General features: G+C 39.8%; 2 protein-coding genes across 2 annotated transcripts; both read left to right on the top strand.

Annotated features, from left to right (window-relative positions):
* Window positions 1-3,311: 3,311 nt before the first annotated feature.
* On the top strand, window positions 3,312-8,295 carry LOC306835190 (ADP-ribosyl cyclase/cyclic ADP-ribose hydrolase 1; the record flags this gene model as incomplete). The annotated part of the gene is made up of 10 exons (XM_079361617.1): window positions 3,312-3,419; window positions 3,802-3,915; window positions 4,032-4,155; window positions 5,513-5,639; window positions 5,726-5,861; window positions 6,436-6,518; window positions 6,659-6,732; window positions 6,806-6,898; window positions 7,782-7,868; window positions 8,196-8,295. Exons 2-10 carry the CDS (start codon window positions 3,864-3,866, stop codon window positions 8,293-8,295), a joined length of 876 nt encoding a protein of 291 aa, XP_079217743.1. The 5' UTR covers window positions 3,312-3,419; window positions 3,802-3,863.
* Window positions 8,296-10,752: 2,457 nt separating this feature from the next.
* Window positions 10,753-19,123, top strand: LOC306835421 (ADP-ribosyl cyclase/cyclic ADP-ribose hydrolase 1-like). The gene is made up of 8 exons (XM_079361929.1): window positions 10,753-11,075; window positions 12,942-13,068; window positions 13,171-13,306; window positions 13,980-14,062; window positions 15,872-15,945; window positions 17,578-17,664; window positions 17,827-17,910; window positions 18,029-19,123. The coding sequence occupies exons 1-8, from the start codon at window positions 10,903-10,905 to the stop codon at window positions 18,084-18,086; spliced, it is 822 nt and encodes a 273-aa protein (XP_079218055.1). The 5' UTR covers window positions 10,753-10,902; the 3' UTR covers window positions 18,087-19,123.
* The last annotated feature ends 510 nt before the right edge of the window (window positions 19,124-19,633 follow it).

The following is a 19,633-nucleotide window of genomic DNA, read 5'->3' as shown; positions in this document are numbered from 1 at the left end:
AACGCCGCTCTCATTGGCTAGTAAGCTGTCATTCTCCCAGAGAGGCGGGAGGGAAAAAGGCAACACTAATGGACCAATCGTATACACCCTGGGCTTTAACAAACATTATGTTCATGAATTATAAGTGCAATAAACACAAACACATGAATAAAGCAACTCTTGGAAAAAATAAAGTATAAAAAATGAAAAAGAAAACACAAACGTAATATTCCTCTTTAGTGTCAGTTCTTTTTTTCCAACAGGAAGAAATATAAAAGATGTTTGTGTGCAGCTCTCTTTGGGAAAAGTGGTGTACATGGGCTACCAAACTATCAAGATACACAATAATTTATTTCTGCTCCAGATTCACTCATTTTAAATAGAGCTTGAATAAATATGAAAACATCTCAACCCACCAATCAAGATCAAGATGACCAAGTTGAGCCTATCAGACTTTTTAACAAAAGAACTTCTCAGGAAGTTTGATATTTTTGATCATTATTCACTTTAAGTTTAATACAAGTCCGCAAATAGATTATTCACACATGTCAATAAACAAATGTCAACTCTGATTTGTGTTAGGATGTAGAATGCTATAATACTGCAATTGTGAAGGCGTAATAATGAAACTTTATCTAATAAAGAAAGTTTCTTAAAACAATGATGAAGACGTGATATAAAACATTTCTAAAAAAGTTGTAAAGCCTTTTAAAAGTAAAAAAACAATTGGTCGAGAAACTGATAATACATGTCATTTATTGCTCTTTGTTGTAAAAACTTGATCAAAATGATCTCCTTCTGAGATTAAGTAAGAGGGGGGAACCTCTTGTATATTTACAGTAAAACGATCACATCCTCCTGAGGTCAGAAGGGGGCAGCAGCAGCGTGAGACAAAATGCTCTTCTTCTGTATGTTTGCTGTTGTTTTAGTGTGGACTGACACATTTTTGCCGTCTTCAGACTTTAATGGCTGCAGGCGACTTGAGTTGTTATGTAATACTGATTTGACATTTATAGACAGACGACATGTAAAAACCAGTTCAAACACACCAAATAAAGCTTCATTTGCATATTAGTGTGTGAGCAATGGTTTATAAAAATGTCAGTACTCTAGTGGTACTTTTTACTCAATGAAATTCACATTTTCTCCTTGAATAAGAAATTCAGTGCTGTGTTTACTACAGCTTTGTGTAGCCCTACAAATAATAGCAACAACAACAACGACACTTTAAATTGTTATTAAAAAATATCGGCATCGATAGATGTACTGTTAGTACATCAATCAGATCGAACCGGAAAAAAAATTTAATCAGTGCATCCCATCAAATGCACAAATTGGATACAGATTCCATGTATTGAAATCAAATTCATTTAACGCTGCTCATTTTATTTCCAATATGATTTGCGGAAACATTTCCTGACATTTAATCTCAATTCATCCTAGAATTGAGTTTTAGATTCATAATAGTGTCAACCATTCACTCCATAAATGGAAGATGAAAACAACCGAAGAGGTGTTTTCTATCCTGAAGTTTGAGATTAAAAGGGAGGCCACACCAGGACAAAAAGTGAAGGTGTCAGTTTGTGCGTATGCTGGACAGAGCAAACATCCCTCTTCATTGCACGATGTTTCTCCAAGCGTCCACATACTTCAGTTTAATCAAAAGAGCAGAGAAAGGTCTCTTCGGATATTTTCCGCCCTGTCTTCAAGGGCGAAATCAGAGTCTGGCCTCTCGTCTCTGAGGTGAAACTCAGCCACTTAACCCTCAGAGTGATTTCCGTCAATACGTTTTTTGCAGTCCTGCGAGGACGCTCTGCAGAGTGCTAACAACACAATTAGCTTTAAAAACACGAGGGCACCGGCTCATTCATATTCTGTCTGACAGATTTAACCTCAGACGGCCTTTATGTCTCAAAGACATGGCAGACAGGAGGATCATATAAACGACTCTGGCACATTTGTGCCTTCGTTCATTCGAAATCTTCTACCTAGAGCAATGAATTATTTTTTATTATGTTGTAAGAGAAGGCATTAAATTGACAATTACACCCATCTAATAACAATTAGAAAGCAATTTTATTTGATAGTCACTCACAGCTAGAGGGATTCATTTGACAAATACCAACTTAAAAGGGAGATTACCAACCCATCACCAATAAAATTAGCTGAAATAGATGAAGAGCTCTTCTATGTTGATTGTGCACCGCTTTCAAAACAGTAAAAAATCTGAGAATAAACTCTGAACGCTGCATGAGATTCAAGATTCAAAAATGTTTATTGATCTATCACATATCGACAGCAAGTTATCTATCTATCTATCTATCTATCTATCTATCTATCTATCTATCTATCTATCTATCTATCTATCTATCTATCTATCTATCTATCTATCTATCTATCTATCTATCTATCTATCTATCTATCTATCTATCTATCTATCTATCTATCTATCTATCTATCTATCTATCTATCTATCTTGGAAACCACAAACACATCTTTGCAAGTAACTACAAAGAATACCAGCCAACAAATACATCTGCCAGGCTCTAACATGTTTTTCACTTATATAATTGCAAAAACAATTTAAGATATTCTGAGAAGTTGAAGTTCTGGTGCTGACAAAATCTGGTCCGATCGCTGTAGCGATGCCAGAACATTTCCAAGCCACAGTAAGTAGCCACAGAATCTGCCCACCACCAGCAGCCCAGCAGAGCCTGCTGTGGGAAGCCCACTCACTCCGTGTCCATAGGCTGTTTGTGCATGTGTGTGTGTATTTCAGCCTGTGTGCCAATAACAGAGTGTAAATCCTAAACTTCCCCTTGTGAGAACAATAATTAATATTTTCTTCTTCCTATCGTTAATATTTTCACATAGTATCACATAATCCTTTCACACATGGTATTCCTTTTCCTGCCTGCCCTCCGGCCCTCTATGGATTTAATAAAATGTTGCAGTTCTCATACAGGACACCGCTTAAAGAAACATATTTAGGATTAGAAATGACAACCAATCTCTTGTGAACATACTTCGACTGAACACCACAGGCTCATTTTGAGGTGCAAAATCATGATATAAACCTTTGTGAATTGAAGCCGCATCACCACAAACAGCAACATATGTTGATTCCTCAGGCTTATCATGGCACCACTTAAACAGAGAACAGCGCACACTCTGTTTGGAGATTCCTAACACTATAATGGGAATCATGTGGATCTACTCTGTGCGAGAGGAAGCTGAGGAAAAAACCCTCTCCTCTGTCCTTTACAAAATGTCTTTGAGCTGGTGAGAAGCCGTGACTGTCCACTTAAGACGAGCGTCTCGGGCGTGACAACCAGGAGGTTATGTGCATATAGCAGCTCTGCGGGACTCTGAGAAGAGCATTAGACATCGCACCTTTGGAGCTGTTTGTTTTTGCAGCATAACCTTCTGCACAGGAAATGGTAAGCTTCTGCATTTTCAGTTACAAAGCTGGGCATGTGTACCTGTTTAATCTCCCAAGGCTTAATTATGTGCCAACCACTGTAATTTGTGATGTAAAATTTTTTTTTTTTTTTAAAAAGGTATGTGTGTCTTTTGTGCGTCTCCTTGAAATGAAATGGGATCTGATTGTTCACTAAAGGTCAGGTTTGAATATAACTGCAGGCTGTTTGAAAAGCTGCCATGCTTGACAGCGCCAAACAAAAAACAAAAAAACGTGGGAGGAAGTTTTGTACTTGCCGTGAGATAATTACATTTTCAGTCAAGACACATCAGTTCCCATGAAAGTACATGCCTTTCTACATTCAAATCCAAACTGTTTAAATTTTTTTTTTGTTATTGCAGATTGAGTCAAGTCCAAACAAGCAAGTTTCCTGAGTGGCAGCGAAGCGAGGGGTCTCACGATCATGAACGCACCTCAAACATCTGCATCCTTTGTGATGATCAGGGTGACAGTATGTAAGTGACTCCCCCTGACTTTGTCCACTTTTCTATGGATTTACTTTCTTTGATGTGTCACTCCCACATGTGAAATAAATGTTTTCTTCTCTTTTTTGTGTGTCGATTTTTTAAAGGGTTTTTTATTCTCCTTTTCTGCCCCGGTCCTCTGAGAGCTCAGCTTGGCACTACCCCCAACATCAAACACATCGTGATTGGACGGTGTTACAATTACATCACACTGGTTAACCCCAGCTTCAGGTAAAGCTTGACCTTTACGACAATGGCCTTTGATTTTAAAACCAGCTGCCTCTAAACCTGAAAGACTTGACTTCCTCTAAAAAGCCCTCGGTGGTTTTAGGATTTGGGTTCCAGCCGTTTAAAACAGACAAAGGTAACGATACAACACACTCGAAAAGGCCATCAAAACGCTTATGTTCAATGTGTTAAATTGACTTCCCCCCTCTCTTGCCTTTCATCAGCCGGTTTCATATCGTATTACAACACATGAATGCCTTAAAGTATGTCATTGTGAAGTAGGCTCAGTTTACAAACAGGCAGACTTGAGAAAAAAAAAATGAAAAATTGGATGTGCAGTCGACCAAAACGGACCTGTTTTGAACCAGAAGGACAAGATGTTTTGGGAATCAGGCCTTTTCCATTACTCAACCAAAGTTTTGTAACTCTCTACTTCCCATCATTCATCTCTCACCCACTATTGATATTTCACCTTAAACACATTTCTACTGTATTGCCTGCAATATTCAAAAACCTGTCAAGCTCAGGGATCCATGGGTCCATAAGTTTTGTGTTACACTCCACATTATGTGTTACCTGCTGTTCACTCTTATTGCTCTTGTGTGTTACTTTCTGATGCCTTATTTTCCCTCTACTGTATCTGTTCAACACTTTGGATCAACTGTGTTGAGAAGGGTTAGGGCCATATATCAATAATATATAAATAAATGTAGTTCTTTTGAAAAGAAAGAAGGCCAGTATGCAAAGAAAGAGAGGGTGTGTTCTGATGCGCTTCGTCTGAAAAGGGATTTTGATCTCATGGGAAAGTTTAGCTCGTATAAAAGGAGCTGTGTAGGAGTCAGGTTCAAAGACGTTTTTCTGTTGAAACACACTTCTGCAATCTCGTTTCAGATTAGATCATCACTTTAGTTTGATAACAAAGCCTCTGAGTCTTCCATTGACAACCTTAAAGTAGGTTATGGCAAACAAACCATGTTCCTGGATGATCATTGAAACAATTGGGTTTTGGCTTATTATCATGTTTGCTATCAGTTTAGCCCCCCTGTTTTAACACCTGATCCCAGATGTTTTAGAAAATGTTAGAAATTGTCTATTCCAGTTCTCTGGAGCCCAAAGGAATGTGTTCGACTGTCATGTTTTGGCCAAACATGACTTTAAAACCAAAGATTTTCCATTAAATAGAAGATTAACAAGACAATATCATCATTTCCAACCCTCATAAAGGATTTGTTGAAGGTTGATTTTCCATCTCTGGACAAACTGCTGCTACCCTATTCCATCTTTATTTGGGATACATGGAAAATGTGGAAATTGTAAATCGTTACATTACATGTAATTTGTTGGCATCCTCTATTCGCAGGCATGACTGCGAGGACATCTGGAGACATTTTGAGGAGGCAGTTGTCCATCAGTCGTCTTGTAATGTGAGGGTGGAGGATTATCATCCCATGTTTTACGCCATGCCACAAACCTTGCCTTGTGATCGGGTGAGAAAATACTAAATAACATGTGTAATACAGTGTTCACTAATACCGAATGAATGAATGTGAATACTGATGTGTTTCATGTTTAGTTCCTGTTCTGGAGTAAAACCCGGGTGCTGATGCACAGCTATGCAGCTGTGGTTCGTCAATTTTGGACTCTGGAGGACACGCTGGTCGGCTACATGTTTAATGACCTCATCTGGTGTGGACAAGAGGAAGACTCGGGTACATCTGCTCTGGTTTTATACTGGTTAAATGCTCAAATACATACGATAACTTCTTAGACCCTTTAAGCTCAAAATTTGTTTTGGTTTTAAAGTCCATTTTCTACAGAAAGCTATTCTCTGTGAAAGAGTTACACTTCATTCTCAGCATTAACTGTGACCATCCATACAGTATATAAATAGAGACTAGCTAGTGGACATAGTGGAGCAAAAATAAAGTGAACACTGGAGGCATATTGCTCGAAGGATGAAAACAAGTCTTTGCCTCTCTTGCTGTGTGCCTAAATAAGAACCAGTGTTCCTGAAACGTTCTTTGATAACTTAAACCACAAAAAGTCCAACTCAATGAAGCTTTCAGGCATATTTTTTTTTCAATGAGGAACCTTTGCATCCTTGGGATTTCAATGAAACCACATGGCTCATTCAACTGCAGCTGTACTTGTCTTTAAGATTTTTTTCAATACACATGTGGCGCTGACTTATTAATCTGCCAGCTGCATGTCATCCCATGAACGTCACTTGTTTCGATTATCCATGTCATGTTTTGACGTTGTCTTAAACTGATATTTGTGCAGGTTTTGATTTCAGCTCTTGTCCGGAATGGTCGGCATGCAGAAATCATCCGGTGTATTCCCTGTGGAGACAGGCGTCACAAAACGTGAGCTCAGAGTCAGAGATGCCTCCGCACAGCTCCGCACAGCACACAGCCGTGTCGTTTATCATTTACATGCAACATGCTATTCCCAAAACCGGCAGTGGAATAACAGTCTCATGTGATTTCCGTCACCTGTTTGTTAGTTTGCAGAAATGGCGTGTGGCAACATCACTGTGCTACTGAACGGCTCGATTGTGAATGCCTTTAATAAGAAAAGGTAAAACGCACATGAATGAAGGACATTTATAGCTTTCTATTGAATAATCACCTAACTTCATTTTATCCTGCAGCATGTTCGGGAGTGTTGAACTGGACAGTCTGAACCCTCACAGAGTGGATTATGTCAACATAAGAGTGGTGACCAATCTAGAGGGACCCATTATGTAAGGATAAAACAAATACTTTGTATGTAACTTGCACTTTTCAACCAACTTCTGTAAGTCTGATTAGCTTTTATAAAGCAACCTGTGTCTTGGATGCTTTCATGCTAATGATTCATAAATAAGGACTTTTGGGTTGCCAGCTAGTAAAATATCCCCATGTCATGTTTAGAGTATCAACCTCAAAGGAAGAACTCCTGTGGACAATCTTGAGAAAAAACTATGTATTAATATAGCAGAAAAAAAAGTCTATGAAAAATATGTTTATTTCTTTGTTAACTCGTGCATATCTAGATTGCTGGGTTTTCTTATTTCAACTGGGACTGGAGAGACCGGTAGCTATGTTTTTTGATTCATTCACTAGATTAGTTTTGGTTTGGCGGTTTTAGGGGACGGTGCCGAGAGTGATGTTTGCTCAGCTTTTTCCACATGTAAGAAGAAGAACTCTGCCCCCTGCTAGTAACACTCCTAAGTCCTGGAAAGTCATCCAACAAATTTTAAAGAATAGGATATATGCAGCCTTTATGCAGGCCATAGTAACAGACCATTGCTTATCCATTCGTAAACGTTTTTTAGCTGGGCTGCTGGCTGTTTGCAGGATATGATCTTTAACTGTTTTCTTTTTTAGCTGATTATTTTTCTTCTTATCTACTGTGAGCTTGACGTCACTGTAAAGGAGGGAAACCTCAGTGTCTTGTGAGTTCAAATGAAGCTTTTGAATTGAATTTGGAATCTGGAAACCCAAAATGTTTCTTACTAACGACATATAAACCATTAATTGTGCGTATTTGATGCTTTTATTATTTATTACAGCTTGTAAAGCCTTAATAAACAGAGACTTATCATAGCGGGGTAAACAAATTCAATGTTTTTTTTTCTTTCACAGAGAATCATGTAGTAAAGGATCCATTATAGACCTGATCCAGATACTTCGGTCCAGAGGCTTCAGGTGGACCTGCACAGATGACGACCAGTAGGTGACAACCAACATGACCTACACATTATTTCTTCTGAACCTTTGAAAAACTTCACTAAAAAAAGGATGACATGGCGAAGCTGTTATTCAATGTATATAGCTTCAGATACACGGAATCAAGATAACATAAAAAAATTACCCAGCCTTTATTGTCAAAACCAATTCATAAATATGTATAAGTCATGAAAATAAACTTGCTGAAATACATGTTGCCATCATTCTAAGGCAGGAATCCCACTTTGACACAGATGTTGTTCATGGCTTAGTAATGAACCTCCTGAAGAAAGCACCCTGGAGTATAATGTTTCTTAAATGTACCCACAGGACCCTGATGATCCTTCAGTGCATCCAGAACCCCAAACAGCCACCGTGCCAAACATATGCGAACAGCCTCCGACAGAAGAAAAGCCTCACATTAAACTGAATCACACAAATATTTTGCATGTATTCACGTTGTCCTTTTATTTTGGTCCTTTGCACAGAAAAAGCGTTTCACACATAAACAGCCTGCTTAGTGACTTTCTACCCACACTGTCATTGATGTGAAATTCTGAGCACATCTGAAAGCCTCTTGGAGCCTTTTGGAGAGTGAAATGTCACACTCTTTGATGTTTCAGAATTTTTTTTTTACTATAAACGTAAAATGGGGGGGTCACTTGGTGTCCATGAGCCCAGTTTCGCCCAGGACCCCCTGAGAATTTTATCCGGCCCTGTATGGCTTCTATCTGTTTGTGTCTGAGGGCAAAAGGGCCTTTGGGAAAACACTGCAAACCCTGAACTTCAGCTTATATAATGTCGATCAGTTGAAGGTTGCATTCAACTTAAATATTATGAAATAAGCGAAACACCCAAACAGATATTAAACTTTTTTCTTTCTTATTTGACAACAGGTTTCTGCTATTATATAGAAAGCACAACCCACTTATCATTAAACATGTCATGTGTTGCATGATAATAAGAGAACAAGATATCCTTGGGAAGATAAACATGTAGCATTACATCATTAAGTTGTTAAACTCCTCTAAAACACACTTACAGGAGTGCCTAAAGGTCCAGATTTCGGATTTAATCCACGTCTTTGCACTCAAAGGTCTGCTGAAGTTCACAATTGCTGACTTTTCCATGAACTTTGTTTTATGCCTCAGACAATCTTTGAGGTGCTGATGACTGTTGCATGAACTTCTTCCAGCTACTGTTAAGGTCTCTTGGTTTATCACCCAGGACAAAAGGTGAAAGAGTTCTCCGCTATGGCACCAACTAACCACTAATGCAAAAACAAAAGGGTTTCAAACAGGTGTGTGCGTGCACCACAAGTTTGCAAACATCCTGTGTCTTCCTTGGTGAAGCTGTAGCTCTTGAATTTAAGATAGTTACAGATGGTGTTTGCATTGTAGAAACCTGTCGCTGCATTTCATCGAAAAGAAATAAGGAAGTCATTAATACTTTGTGTGTGTGTGTGTGTGTGTGTGTGTGTGTGTGCTGGGGGGGTTATGCTTCTCTGGTCTGGGATAAAGTTGTTTTACTGTTTCATAGAACTCTATTGAGTTTTTTTCCCACACACTTATTTTATGTTTCGGGGTTAGGATTGTGATGTCCTGAGGTTCTACTTTGTTTATATAAGCAGATCAACAAATCAAATTTGAAAAAGCTATATTGATAAAGCTGTATTGATAAGGTAAATACAGTACAATCAGACTTGGATGTGAGTGTGTGATTTCACTGCACGGTGACAACTTATCTTGTCTTATCTTATCTTATAATGGAATTAGAAAAGATGGACTCAGAATTTGATCAGTAACGATTGACTATTCAAATTCAGGGAATAATTAGACTTTAATTTGCATTAGAGTGTGTGATTTTTGTTCCAGATTTAATCACAAACACAGCATATTATGTAGGCCATAAAATATGATATATAAAAGTTTTCTTGAGTTTAAATAAATAAGACAAGAACAACTTTTACCTGCTGTAGTAAGTAGGCCTAATACTGAGATTTGAAATAGTAGTGATTCTACCTTATAATTAAACCAACATCTTTCTCTTTTTTTTATTTTTTTTTTAATTTTATTAAATTTTTGAACAAACAGAACAAATAAACACACATGACAGCAAGGACTCGTATGAGCAAGTTACAGATCACCTGGGATAAGACAATTGACACAAAACAAAATGCATCCAAAACAGTACATGAACAGATCCATATCACAGGTATCAGACATTCAGCATGGAACAAGGAATACAGGAAATATAAAACATAGACAGGCTTGTGGAAAGCAACACCCATAGAGCGTTAAGTATCTGCAGAGGTATAGGAAGGGCGCCAGTCAACTCCACAGCATCCCCTGCGCAACAGGTCTGCTGTGCCTTGAGGGAGAGGATTCAAGAATGGTTCCCATAACCTACCGAAAAACCTCTCGTTTCCCTTCAGTACCAAACTTAAGCGTTCCATAGGCAAGACTTTAAAAATTTCCCCATACCACTGATTAATAGTTGGAGGTCTGGGCTTGATCCACTGGAATAAAATGCATCTTCTCGCGAAAAGAAGAAGCTTGTTTAGAAGTTTTTGCTGGGCACTCGTTAGAGGGGGCCTCTCTTCTGAAAGATCTAAGACAAATAAACCAGGATTTATTGGTATATTCTTATCGAGAATTAAGTTGATTACCAACATCTTTCTAAAATAGGCATTTTCTCGGTTTGGTTTTATAGCGTGAATATTTTATTTCTTATTATTTTTACGTGTTACTATTAAGTATAAGATTGGGGTACATCTTTCATAATTTAGGCTAAATAGGCTTCTTATCAGTGTCCCTCTCTGGCAGCTCCACCGCGTCATAAATAAAAAATTCCCCCGATTGGAGCACAGCCTTTAGAAATAGCCTCGAGCTATAGTGCACGTGGGCGCGTGCAGGGGGGTGGCACGCTCACCTCACCTCCTCCATAAATAGACGAGCGGCTGCTGTGCGACAACAAAACACAAGTCAGGCAGCCGAAGCTTCTGCGTCAGTTTTAATATTTGAAAAGTTCTTCTCACATGGAGCCTGTCCAGTACCGTCCCGCGCAGAAGACACGCTTGAGACGGTGTGTCGTTTTAGTAGCTTTCCTGCTCGTCATTATTGTCCTCGGTGTGACGTTGGGAGTAATGCTGCGTCGGAATTCCGAACCGTTCAAGAAAACATTCATGAGCAGATGTGAGAAGTTTGAAGGGTAAGTTTGTGTATGTTTATTTATGCTGCATATATAAATTACAGGGCTCAGCCTGCTATTTGGAGGGCTGTCGGACTCAAAATAACTCTAGTCTAGTAATACAAGTCCTTAAACAATTAAGTAGCCTATCCCACTTCATACATTTAGTATCGACTTGTTTATTTGAAACAATTTTTAGTAAGATATTGATTGATCTAATTTTGCACATAATTAAATAAAATATTCACATTTTGTGCACTTTATGTGAAAGTAAAAAAGGTCAAGCTGGAATCATTCTCCAGATGATACAGTCAAAGCTTTTCATGACCAAAGAAAGAAAAATCAGTGAGTAAACTTCACCTGAAGTGTCAAAAACAAGAAGTATTAATATTATGTTTATATTATCTCTTTTAGTTTGGATATGAATTATTCTGGAATGAATCTGCTCCTGCTGCACTTCATGGACTGTTGTGTTGTGGTTGTGCTGGTTAACCAGCCTGGTTTCTATATGGTTAGGTAACTGAATCTTCAGCAGCGAGGATGTAAACGCAGTCAGATCTGGACCAGAAGGGCCTGATGTCAAAGTCTGTTGTTGTGGAATTTTTTTTCCATTACCAACGAGTGAAAATAAAGAGCGAGGAGATCTATTCAAAAAGGAACCCCCAAAGATCGATCTGGTCTCAATGAACATTTATTCGAAGGCAAGATAAGCGTTCGAAGACCCCTCTCTCACATGGTGAGAAGAGAAAGAGGCCCCGAGAAAAGGCAAACATGAAAACTTATACATTTCCATCACGCCACATAGAGCCACTGCCCACCTGGCAGGGCACGATCTATCCCCTAGTGTGAGAAAAGAGACTACATGACTATCTACCATCTCCCAAGGCTGAGAGGGAGATGGAGTCCAGTGAGGAAGAGTCTGGGTGACTCTTCCCACATCTACAGAGTGTGAGAAACAGAATAAAGGGAACGAAATGATGGGAAATGAAACACCCAATATGCTGTGCATGTAGTTTTCAAAGACATTTCAGATACATTTTATATGACAGATTCTATGAGACCTTCGTAGTACAAATGGAGTCAAATTTTCCATAACACTGTAAAGCAGTCAGACGGATGTGGACATGCTGAAAACGAATGTCCTTTTCTTTAACCTCTGAGTTAGAGCGGACTACATGTGAAAAGTTGCTCAGATGGACGAGTGTATAAAAAGTTCAGGAGCTGCCTTATTGAAGTGACTTACATGTCCCTGTTTGTTTTTTTAATGATGCAGTGAACAGGGGTTTTTTCTGTTTGAAACGTTCAGGGTGTGTTCTGTTTATGACAATGCAAAAAAAAAAATGAAATGCAGAAGTTGTAGTTTCACAAACTCGTGTGTGCTTGCAAGCTTTAGCAATCCTGGGAGGTCCAGAAGGTCTCGAACCAATGGTTAATGTTTTGAATGAAAGAGAAGGACGCCCTTGTGTAATAATGATAATAATAATAAGTGCTATTCAGACAGTCTCTGACGTGATATGAAACACTAAAGTCGGAGTTCAGCCCAAGGCTTGGTGTGTGAGCCACAGTGACACACAGCCAATGATTGATTGGCTGCTTTCTTTCCTGCGTTCTCTGCAGGTTTGCACCTTCAAGTTTCTGTTTCTTAATAGCATCAAGCCCATCTCTGTCCTCCATCACCTCCTAATACATAAAAGCTACGAGATTCAGTCTTGATAATTAAGATTTCAAATCAAAGTTGTGTTCAAGGACCGGCGGGGAAATCCGTCTCTGCGCACTTTATCGGCTCCTTTGTCAATAAGTGAAGAAATGTACTTTTAACTTTTTCCCTTTCGGAATGAGACTGATCCACATTCCTGACACTCATCGGAGCTGTCGTTGATTTTTCAGATACGACTGTGGAAAGATATGGACCGCGTTTCAACAAGCCTACGTGGGGAAGGACCCCTGTGAAGTTCCCGTGGAGGCCTATGACCCTTTAATCACTGCAGCCCCCTTCAAGCCTGCATGCAACAGAGTAATCGTCCTCACTTATCACCACCTGCTTGTGTGCACATGACTCTCTCACCAGAGAACATCTCATGTATTTACCCCATTCCTTTTTTTGGGGGGGGTTTAGATGATGTTCTGGAGCAAGACTAAGGATGTGGTCCACGACTTCACCGGGAAAAAGGACTGTTTCATGACCCTGGAGGATACTCTGCTGGGATCAGTGCTGGATGGTCTGACCTGGTGTGGAAAAGAGGGCAGCGATGGTGAGAAAACGTAACGGCGTGAACTTAGTTCTTTTTTTTTTTTCTTCTGTTGGACCATCTTTAAAGTTGTTTGGCCTCGACCTCAAAGCGTTTTACATGTCTCTGCAAAATCAGAGGGATTAGAAAGTGCTGATGTCGTGTGCCAGAGGAGTCGTTTCTGACGCCCTGCAACTCCGATGATGTTTTCCTGTGAAAGCGTATCGAGTCATGTCAAGCCTGTTATCAAAGCGTTTGTTTGGCGTGCAGCCCTTCCTGGCTCGAGTACAAAAAAGATAAATAAATAAAGGTCACACATGAAGTAAAGGTTGAATATAATGTTATCATGCTGCTACTTCATCATCGGGAGTGTTTTCTCCAGGCTCGGATCAAACAGTGTCAGGATGTGGTCGGCTGCCAACTTCCATAGCTAGTTGTAATAATAACTGTATTTGTACAGCACTTTTAAAAACAATGATTTACTAAGTGCTTTGACACGAGCAGCAGCGTGACAAAGCTCAAGAAACAAAGCCGTAAAGTTTGTCACGGTTGGATGGAACTCTTTTGTGTTTTTTTTCCACACGCTTTTTTTTGGTTTGTGACGTTCTACTTTAAATATGAGTCAATATGAAAAAGCTTTACATTGAAAAGGTCAATACAATCAGACATGGATGTGAGTGTGTGATTTTCGTTGCAGACACGTTCACTTCTGACTGCCCCGGATGGAATGACTGTGAAAACAACACTGTTCGCTCATTTTGGAACCGAGTCTCAGCCGATGTGAGTGAAAAACAAGAGTTCTCTGGTTTTTGTCCCAGGCCGATCAAGCAGCGGTTAAAATAACACATTGGGATTAATAAGGTGGAGCAAACTTCCCTCTGTGTGCTTTAAGTTATTCTGATGGAGAGGAGTGAAGAAAGCTCCCTCGGCCGTGCTCTCCATCAATGAGGCTTTGTGCCGGTCTCCATGGAGCCACATAGCGTAGCTCTCTCCTGAGCGAGCAGGGGCAACCCACACATTCAGACGAGCTCGGCTCGGCTGAGTTTTCTTCTGTCTAAGAAATACCAGCAAAAAAAAAATCATCCTCTTCCAAATGTTCTCCAAAACAAATGCACACAGAAACACTCTTTCCAGTCCAACCTTAAAAAAAACACACAAACACGTAGCAGTGAAACACACCAGAACGATCCTGTAGCACAGTGGTGTCCAAACTTTTTTTTCTTGCAGGCCAAAATTGTCGCGTTAGAATGGCTCACGGGCCACAGGGTTTTTTTGGGTTCTTTTTTTTTCAATATTGGACGGAACTTTTTGTATTTTGACCTCTTCAAAAAAGACTGTAAATACACAATAACTAATAGTCAGGCTTTTATAGGTCTCCCTCGCTAACATGAAAAAGAAAAAAAGAACGAAATATGCCATCTGATGAGGCCGGGGGCCAAAATCTTCTGATTCTTCGATTTGAAGTCAAGGGCCACAAAAAATCCACTCAAGGGCCACAAATGGCCCCCAGGCCGCACTTTGGACACCCCTGTAGCTGTAGCACAACATCAATAAAATCCTATTTGTGATATTTGCTCACGTACGGTCACTTAGACCGCTGGTTAGACAGAGCAGCTAGTTTTAGCAGCAAATGCTAAGCTCTCTTTAACTCATTTAAGTGCAGCAAAGCTCATATCTGGCTTAGTCTGCCAGATCTTGAGTTGTTTGTCGTGGCTAACGGCTAGCGAGCAGTCGGGTCAGATCGGTCCCCTCGGTAGTTGGTGGCGACCAAAAAGAGAGCAAAAAGAGCGTGAACGTTTGACTCAATAAACCAGAAAGCTCCCGCCTTAGAGTTAATCATGATGCCATTAAGGTCTGAAATTATAGGCAGGAAGTCGAGCTACTGAGCGTACGAAGAATTTCAAAATAAAAGCATGACAAAAAATGGTTTTGAAAAAATTTGAAACATTTGATTTGAAATGTGATTAATACTCTTGACGTGCAGGGGATAGACTTTAATGCAACTTTACCTGAACTCCAAAAGAAAACAAGTATGAGTGTTAAATCATATTAAAAATAAGTGAACGTGCATATTAAAAGGGATGTTCTGTAGTTTTCTTAGCCTCTGACTTGCTGTGTACGTGTTTGTGTGTGATTCACAGACCAGTGAAGGGACTGTTGAGCACAACAGCTGTGAGTTGTTGATGAAATGCGAGGAATGTGTTGCTGTTCACCTATTTATTGCCAGTCGAACGGCCTGGTTGTTTTTCAAAAACTCAGCAGAGTTGAAATGACCGTGAGGTCTCTTTGCAGGAAACGTATCTGCTGGTGCTGTGAAAGTTTGTCTAGTTGCAGAGAATTGAACCACTGGAAGGCACGACGGATCAGAAGGATGATCCGTTATGTTGACCCGTAAAGGTTCAGTGCTTTTAAGCAAACAGCCGTTCATTTCAACATGAACAAAGATGGATGAGATCAGTTTTAACACAACATGTGAAGAGCGACAGATGGAGAGTCTACGGCTGCATGAGGCGTTTACTGAATCTGATACTTTGGTTTGTGTTTTGAAGATGAGTTCGGTCTGTATTAAATATGCTCCTCGTGCTGTAGTTTGCAGATTCGGCGTGTGGTGATACCACAGTGATGCTGAACGGATCGATCGCCACACCGTTCAGTCCCCTCAGGTAAGACGCTGTGCACTTCTGTCTCGGAGAAGATAAGCTCGCACACAAATGCTACTTCTTCTTTGTTGTACTTATTTAACCATACTGTTACGAAACAGAACAGAAGTAACTCATTTTTCTTATCAATTATTGTGTAAACAAGCAGCGAAAGCCTCCCACACATAAGGCTCCCTTTCACCTTTTAATCAAAGACCGATTCTTGATTCTCCGATTCTTTATCCTTCATCCTGAATCAGCCTCGATAGCTGCACTTTTTTTACGTCGCTCCTTTTCTTGTTCGACTTGGAGCAGGAAAGGGTCTTCAGGTTCAGACAGCTGATGTCTCAGTGTTGCTGTAAATCAGTGTGCACTCTTGCCCTCATAGTGATGGTCATAAAGTGAAAAAAAACCCAGTTGGAGATCTAAACCATAAATATTGAAAAAAAGGCAAAAACCGAAAAGCTAACTTCTTCCAACTTTGGAGTCCAACAAAAAAAGTCCAACTTACATTTTTCAAAAGAAAAGCCTGCTTAAAAAAAAACCCCAAAACAGGTCAAACAGACAGGCAGGGTGAAGCAGGATCACTTGTTGAAGGTAGATTCATGTTTTCATGAGCAAAACAAGTGGCAGAAAAAAACCTGTTTTATTCAGTGAAAGAAAAAGAAAACTAAAATGAGTTGTGTTTTTGTTCTTTTGTGTATCCATAACAGAACTTTTTATGTAACGTTTCCTTACATAATGTAACAATATGAAGAAGAAGGATCACCAGGAGGTCTTTGCTCATATCAGTCAGTCTGCTTGTTTATCTGATAAAGTGGATCCATATGAACGGTTCAGTCTGGGGTCAGGTGGGGCGGCTGCTCGTTGTCTCTGGGGCGTCTTCTTCGTTGGTTATCAGAATGTGGACTGATTTCCTTTTCCACGTCATCCCGTTTATCCCTGTCTTCTTGGAATATCACATAAAGGAAGTGTATCAGGACGACCTTTGGCATTAGGACTAATAAAGTTTATTTGAGAAATTAAAAAGGTCCAAATAATTCTTCCAGCTTATATTCATATCATTCAAATGAGGTGATCGTTTTTTGCTTTTTGCTGCGGAGGATGCTAGTTTGACACATGAGTGTAGCCAAGACACTCCAACACTCTCTTCACAGAGTTGCTGTGGTTGCCTAGCTACATACAAGCCATCCCTGATTGGTTGTTTGATTCAGATCTGATTGTGTTTTTTATTTGATTAGATTTTTTTAAAGATTTATTTTTGGCCTTTCGCCTTTATCATGCCAGAGAGAGGAAGGTGGATAGAGGTGGAAATCAGGGAGAGAGCGGGGAGAGACATGCGGTAAAGGAGCCACAGGCCGGACGCGAACCCGGGCCGCCCGCGCGAGGACTATAGTATGCTATTCAATACATGGGACGCGCGCTGCACCACCAGCGCCCCTTGTGTTTTTAAACTAAATACAAAGACGGGCACAGATCAGACGCCAGTGTTTTCCCACACATAGACGATACCTGGGCGGGCCGCCCGGGTATATTTCCAACCTGTTTTTAGTTTATTCCTGATGCTGGAGTCGTATAGCTGGACTGAATATCGAGTGTAACTTTTGTTTTTAACCTTCAGCCTGTGATACCTTTCCTTTACATTTCTGTTTCCAGTATTTTTGGAAGCATCGAGGTGAAGAGGTTCAGCTCCCAAAGGATGAAAAAGCTGAACGTTGTTCTCATCACACAGGAGAAAAATGTGTAAGATTTAGTTTCACTGCATTTTTTTTTTCTCATTTCAAACGTATATACAAATGTATAGTCATGTTGTGTTTTTTTTTTTATGTTACTCCACAGTTTTGTATTTGAAATGTGCAGAGAAAAAACAAACCGGGTTGAAAATGTTGTTTTGCGTCTTTTCAGGTCAAATTGTTCAAGTGCATCGTTGAAGGATTTACAGAAGGTGCTGGATGGAGGCATTCAGTATGACTGCAAAGAGGTGTCAGAGTGAGTACAGCCTTGTTTTTATGTCCTGACTCTGTTTGATTATTATTATTTTTCTGTATCTGTACGGTGATGTAACTAGAAGCTGCGCTGAGTGTAACATTCGTCTTCCTGTTTGCAGAGCTCAGATTCAGCGGTGCAGCTCGAGTCCTGAGATCTCCTGTGGATCCTGTTGGTGAAAACGCGTCAACAGAATATCAGACGACTCTGTGCGACAAGAAACGATCAACAATCACCAGCAGTAGAAGAACATTTATACTTTTGTAAATTAATGTGCTTTTTGTACCTGAGGGCCAGTTTGACTTGATGTGATATGTGTCTTTACACGATGGGTATCGATTTTATTTTTTCATTTCAGTGAAACATTTCTGAGCATCTTTCAGAAGATTTTTATATTTTGTAGAAAAGTGAAGTTGGGGAAATTGTATTGTTTTATTTTCACTTGTTTAGTTTTGTCTATGTCGGAGCTTCGTCATCCAAGTCATGGTTAATTTGAAGCTTGAGCCAAACCGGGTTGGACGACGTCAAAGAGCTTGATGAAGTTTCACCTCTCCTCCTTTGACACCTTCTGTCTCCAACCTCCGATGCTTTTTTTTTTTTTTTTGAATTTCCAGTCAAGACAACTGAAGCTCCCACTCGCACATCGAGCCCTTTATGATGCAGTCATGACTACAGAGAAGTCGCACAGTGCTGTCCCATTCACATCAAACCACTGGAGCCCTCGAACACTCGATCCCTTTCCAGGTGACGTCAGTGAGGGCTCTGTGTTTAGGGAGGACGTCCCAGTCTCACCTGTGAACATGTGACCCCAACGGCCCACTAACAGCAGGGCGGATTTACGACTATAGGCAGAAGGAGGTCTGTCATGTTACGATCCACAGAGGGTCACATTTGTAGCTCCGCCCATCAGTAAGATTAGAACTGAAGAAGACTGTAGGAGGAGAGGTGAAACATCTTCCAGATCTTTAAGTCCTGCTTTAAATGTAGTTCAGTGTCTTTGAGTCTTCAGAATAGAGTGCCTTAAGTCTAATGTATTTTTATTATTGTTTTTAAAATCTCATTCACTGTACAGTTAAAACCCCAATGCTGCTATCTAATCATGTTCATCTGACAATTTCAGTCTTATCTGGTGGCAGAATTTCTTTTTTGTTTTTTTTTTTTACAATAAAATGTTTGAAATAAAAAGATGTGGAACTTTCTACTGGTTATATTTTTTTGTGATTTCCTGTCGTCACAGATTTTCAACGCGTGCACACAACAGTGGGGCACTTGGGGGGGGGGGGGGGGGAGCACTGAGCTTTTTCTTTGGACAACCCCCCCTGCTGCTGAAAAGGTACTCTTAGGGCCACCGTACACTGGCAAACCTGCCATATAGTTCATTAAATATCTGACTTTCAGATGCACATTGATTTGTTTTTTACAGATTTAATTCTTTACAGTTACAGCACATGAGAAATAATTGAAAAACTAACACAGTAATTTAGCTGTGACCTGCTGTTGAATCCTTTCAGGGCCTGCACAATGAACTTTGACCATTCTGATGGATTAATTGTTCTTAGTAACATTTTCTATTTAGCCTTGATAGAAACTGAAATAAAAACAGAAATCACAATACTTACCATAAAAAGACAAACTTTTTACTTGCTTGTGTAACAAGTTGTGAGAAAAGATAGAAATGTTATTTACCAGGCTTGTTGATTCACAGAGAGAAATGTAAACCCACCCC

The sequence above is a fragment of the Symphodus melops genome (assembly GCF_947650265.1).
Source record: "Symphodus melops genome assembly, chromosome: 14".
NCBI lineage: Eukaryota > Metazoa > Chordata > Actinopteri > Labriformes > Labridae > Symphodus > Symphodus melops.
Note: the sequence above shows the minus strand (reverse complement) of the source record. Positions and strands in the feature narration are given on the sequence as shown.